Raw genomic sequence first — 4,660 nt, 5'->3', positions numbered from 1 at the left:
ACTGGGCCTGCGCGTCCGGAGCCTGTGCTCCGCGGCGGGAGAGGCCACGGCAGGGAGAGGGCCGAGGACCGCAAAAAAAAAAAAAAAAAAGGCCCTGCATGCTCTGCGCTTAATCATTTCGCAGACATCATCTCCTGCTGCTTTCCCCTCACGCTGGCTGTTCCCTCCAACGTGGATAAGCACATGGCTCGCTCCCTCACCTCCTCCTCAGAGAGCTCTCCCCCAGGAGGCCTTCTCCGCCCACCCTACTGAAAACCGCAATACCACCCCCCCTGTTTTCTTATTATGATCTTGCTTACCCCTGTCTTTTTTCCTCCATACCACTTGTCACCTATTGTAAACTCTTTCATTTCCTTGTTTGGCTCCCCCTCTAGCACGTGGGCCCCGTGAGGGCAGGATTTTCTGGTTGTCTCATTCACCACTGCGTCCCCAGTGCCTAGTGCTTGGCATGTGGCAGGTGCTCAGTGAAGGCAACCCCTCTGCTTTGAGTGCTTGTTCTGCTCTCACCTTTCAGACCTCAGCTGGGGTGTCACTTCCTCAAGGAAGCCTTCCCTGCCCCCACCCCAGTCCAACCCTGCCCTGTGCCCTCCCAATAACTCTGTGTCCCCAGCACATGGCACAGGGCCTGGAATAGAGATGATGCTCAATAAATGTTTGCAGAGGGAAGGGGTTGGTGGAGGGTCCTCACCGTAGCCTCTGGATGTTGGATGACACACCCGAGAGCCGATAGATTCCATCTACCACCCCATGGGCCTCGATAAACTCAGAGCAGCAGCGAAGCACCTGGGGCACTGGGAGAAACAGCGGGGTCAGGGCTGGGCAGGTTGCAGCCTGGATGGGAGGATCGGGCAGGGAAGGTGGGCCCAGGCCTCACCATCCTGGCCTGAGTTGCTGAGGTGCTCTCCAAGGTCACAGCCAAAGACCCTCTGCCGCAAGATGCCCCGCTGCCGCAGCCGCTGCCGGGAAGGGCGGGAGTGCATGAAGGTGCGGAGGAGGCCGGCCAGCTTCCCACGCGGCCGGGGCACAGCTGTGGGTGTAAAGGCGGGTCAAACAGGGTCAGTGCAGCCCCCAGTCTCTGATGGGGTGGGAGGCAGGGGCCTCGCCCCTCGTTTGCATTACCTGAGGTCAGAGAGGAGATACCCTGGGGAGCTGGGACACCACCCGGGGGACCGTCGGCATCTGTGGGGCGAACAAGGGGTGGAAAGGATGGAGGGCAGACAAGGGATGCAGGAGGGCCTCCCCACTTTGCCCAGGACACTTACCCCCCTTTAGTCCTGGACCCGGCCGCTCTGTGAACAGCTCCACACACTCGCTGGGGAAGAATCCGACCTGAGGAGTGTTTGGGGTCAGTGACTGGGCCATCTGAGCTGGCGCGGTGCCCCGACCCCACCCGTCCACCCCAAGCCAGGCTCACCTGGAAGCCCCGCTTGCCCCGCCACCAGCTCCGATCCTCCGTGGGCGGCATGTCGATCACTGAGACAATGTCTCCCACCTGGGAGTGGGCAGGTGTGAGGAGGGAGGGTCAGAAGGCGCAGGGGAAGTGGGGACCCAGCTGGAGCCTGCTCCTCCACAGCCTCACCTCAAAGGACAGCTCGTCTGGTGCCTGGGCTGTGTACCGCTTCACCACGTGCGCAGCGGCCACTGCAGGGATGTTGAGTGAGGCCTCCTCACTGAGAAGCAGTCGCCGGCCGTGGTTGTCCAGCTGAGATGGAAGAGAACGTGGCAGGGAGAGGCCAGAGGAAGGCGATAATAAAGACAGAGAAGGTTCCTCCATGCCCAATGGAGGCCACCACCTGTCTCCCACCCAAGAGCCCCTGTCACTCAGAGCTATTGGTCAAACACCTACATTCTTGCCCCTCCCAAAACAAAGCCCTTTCCATGTCCCAGGACTCCCCTGCCCGAAGTCTTTCTGATACACCCCTGCACCCTCATCCTCCACAGCAGACACTGCACATCTGCTATCTAAAAACCTGCTGCTTAGGGCTTCCCTGGTGGCGCAGTGGTTAAGAGTCCACCTGCCAATGCAGGGCACACGGGTTTGAGCCCTGGTCCGGGAATATTCCACATGCCACGGAGCAACCAGGCCCGTGCGCTACAGCTAGTGAGCCTGCGTTCTAGAGCCTGCGAGCCACAACTACTGAGCCTGTGAGCCACACCACTGAAGCCCGTGTGCGACAACTACTGAAGCCCGCGCTCCTAGAGCCCGCCCGTGGTCCGCAACAAGAGAAGCCACCGCAATGAGAAGCCCGTGCATCGCAACGAAGAATAGCCCCTGCTCCCTGCAACTAGAGAAAGCCCACGTGCAGCAATGAAGATCCAACTCAGCCGAAATTAAAATTAATTAATTAATTAAAAAAAAACCCAACCCTGCTGCTTTAAGCCACTCTTAGCCCGGCATTCTGTGAGCTACAGCCAAACCTATTTCTAACCAATATACCTTGAAATTCTCACATCCCTACAGCTCAACACCTGCGCGCGCATGCGCGCACACGTTTTTTTCCTCATAGGCAAGCGCCCACACAGACACTGAAATACCAGCGTCTCCTCCACTCCTACTCGTTTCTTTCCTGTGCCCACACACACCCTCCCAGGCTGGTTCTTGCTCCCCAGGCATCCCTCACTCACTCCCAGCTCCAAGCCCTCCTGCCCGGGCCCACCTCCATCCAGGTGAGCACGGGCCCACAGTTGAGGTTACTGTCCACCAGCCCTGACAAGGTCTCCAGGTACTGCAGCAGCAGCGGCACCAGCATCTGGGGGCAGGTGGTCAGAGTGGGCTATGTGAGAAGACCCCGCCCAAGACAGCCCACTGCCCTCCTATACTGCCCTAGCTCGCCTCTGGCAGAGCCGAAATTCAACTTGTACGCATGGGTGCTGCTCTGCTCGCTCTTAAGTACTGAAATGCTGTCATATCAATTGGTTAAATAGACTATGCCGAGTCCCTGTGTGCCCCCATTGGTCTGGCCATTCTGACCCTTCCATGGAACCGCCGGGAACTCCCTATGATCCTACAACTAAAGGGAGTCTCCAGAACCCTGCTGCAGTTCTAAGGCCTCTGACTGGCTGGGACTTGGGCCATACCAGTGCTTAAATATTTATCTATTCCCCTGCCTTGATGGTTTCACACATCTCTGATGAGGACACACCTTGGCTGAGGTAGGGGCAAGGACAACAAGTAGTTTACCTGGGCAGCCCTGGCACCCTCTGGGGGTGGGGGAAGCTCTGGGAGGCACGAAAACCTCCGGTCAAATATGCACCGGTGGAGGTGGGCGTCCAGGGAACGGAAGTCATCATAACTGCGGAGAACTGGCCAGGAACGGCCCTATGGGAGCGGGAAGGACAGGAGGGAGCAATGGTTCCATTACCCTGAGCTGAGGACCGTGGCAGCCAGTCCGCCAGGCTCGATGAGAGGCAGGGGTGGGTGGCCTCACCTGACAGGTCACCTGCACCCCAAACACCAGTTCATTCTCTCCAGAGAAGCTGGGACCTTCACGCTCTGGAGACAGCAGGAGCTGTAGAGGGAAACAAAGGTCCAGGTGAGGGTCTCACTTTTTTCCAGCCCTGACCTCTCCAGATCGGCATTATCTAAGGATGGGTCTGTGTCCCCCTCCTGAGCCTCCTCAAAAGCAGGGCCTGGTGATGTCTTAGTCAGAGTACAGGGTCCTGGCACAAAGCATACACCTAATAAAAAGTTGTTGCCGAATGAATAAAGGAACAAATGAATGAATGAACAACTCTCCCCTTCTGCCCTGCAGCTCCTGCCACTGAGCAGCCAGTCCCAAGGGTAGGTTTCAGGGGGTAAAGTGGCTGATACTGCTTCAGGGCTGGGTGGGATCTTGCCTACCCACCTGGTGCTGCCCCCATACCTGAATGTGGCCGAAGTCAACGTTCTCGTAGTGGAAATGGGCACAGTCAGCCAGCCGGGGAAAGGGACCTCGAGGAGCCGAGAGCCTGGGGGACAGGTGACAGGTCACTAGTGGCTCCTGCGCTTGGTTCCCCTCCTAAGTTGAGCCTCTCCCTCACCTCTCACCTCTTCCCAGGCTTGCCCTTCACACTGGGCCCCCCAGCTGGGGGCAGAGGCTGCACTGAGCCTTCCCCTGGGCCATCCAGGCTGTCAGTGCTGCGAGCCTGTAGAGCAGAAAGAAGAATCAGAGGCCCCCAGAGATGGGAGCAGAGAGACAACGGGAGCATTGTTATCTGTCAGCCTGGGCCTGCGGGCCCGAATTGCTCCATACACTGCCCTGAGCAGGGAGAAGAGGTGTAGGTCAGGGGGAGGTAAAGGCTGGGCTGAGGGTAGGTCGGGAAAGAGCATGTTGGTACCATCTCTCCCCATTTAAAACCCTCCTGTAGTCCCAGCAGAGTACAGTCATCTCCCGTATGTGCCGCTCCACGCCTTTCATAGACATCTGGACAGTCACTGCTCCCATCTTATCAGTCTTCCTGCTTCCACCTCTCCCTCCCTGCCAGCTTCTTCACAGCAAGAGCCTGTATAACTTTCACAAAACACAAATCTGCCTCTGTCTCTCCACAGGTCATGAATCTTCAATGGCTCCCTGTTGTCTTTAAGATAAAGTCTAGGGCTTCCCTGGTGGCGCAGTGGTTGAGATTCCGCCTGCCGATGCAGGGGACGCGGGTTTGTGCCCCGGTCCAGGAAGATCCCATG

The 4,660-nt window shown here is 58.0% G+C and overlaps 2 protein-coding genes across 2 annotated transcripts in view; both read right to left on the bottom strand.

Annotated features, from left to right (window-relative positions):
* Positions 1–2,750, bottom strand: part of ARHGAP33 (Rho GTPase activating protein 33) — a 10,432-nt gene extending 7,682 nt beyond the window's left edge. The window contains exons 1-7 of the mRNA XM_007471009.1: positions 2,658–2,750; positions 1,580–1,702; positions 1,415–1,492; positions 1,263–1,329; positions 1,120–1,179; positions 875–1,027; positions 689–791 (exon numbers count right to left, since the gene is read on the bottom strand). Coding sequence (XP_007471071.1) covers positions 689–791; positions 875–1,027; positions 1,120–1,179; positions 1,263–1,329; positions 1,415–1,492; positions 1,580–1,702; positions 2,658–2,750 — 677 coding nt within the window. The remainder of the gene's footprint in view (positions 1–688; positions 792–874; positions 1,028–1,119; positions 1,180–1,262; positions 1,330–1,414; positions 1,493–1,579; positions 1,703–2,657) is intronic.
* Positions 2,751–3,118: 368 nt separating this feature from the next.
* Positions 3,119–4,660, bottom strand: part of PROSER3 (proline and serine rich 3) — a 17,433-nt gene continuing 15,891 nt past the window's right edge. Inside the window, 4 exon segments of the mRNA XM_007471097.1 lie at positions 3,119–3,319; positions 3,429–3,509; positions 3,864–3,948; positions 4,028–4,125. Of these exon segments, the coding sequence (XP_007471159.1) occupies positions 3,119–3,319; positions 3,429–3,509; positions 3,864–3,948; positions 4,028–4,125 (465 nt within the window).

Source organism: Lipotes vexillifer, unplaced genomic scaffold, assembly GCF_000442215.2.
Source record: "Lipotes vexillifer unplaced genomic scaffold, Lipotes_vexillifer_v1.1 scaffold182, whole genome shotgun sequence".
Lineage (NCBI taxonomy): Eukaryota > Metazoa > Chordata > Mammalia > Artiodactyla > Lipotidae > Lipotes > Lipotes vexillifer.
Note: the sequence above shows the minus strand (reverse complement) of the source record. Positions and strands in the feature narration are given on the sequence as shown.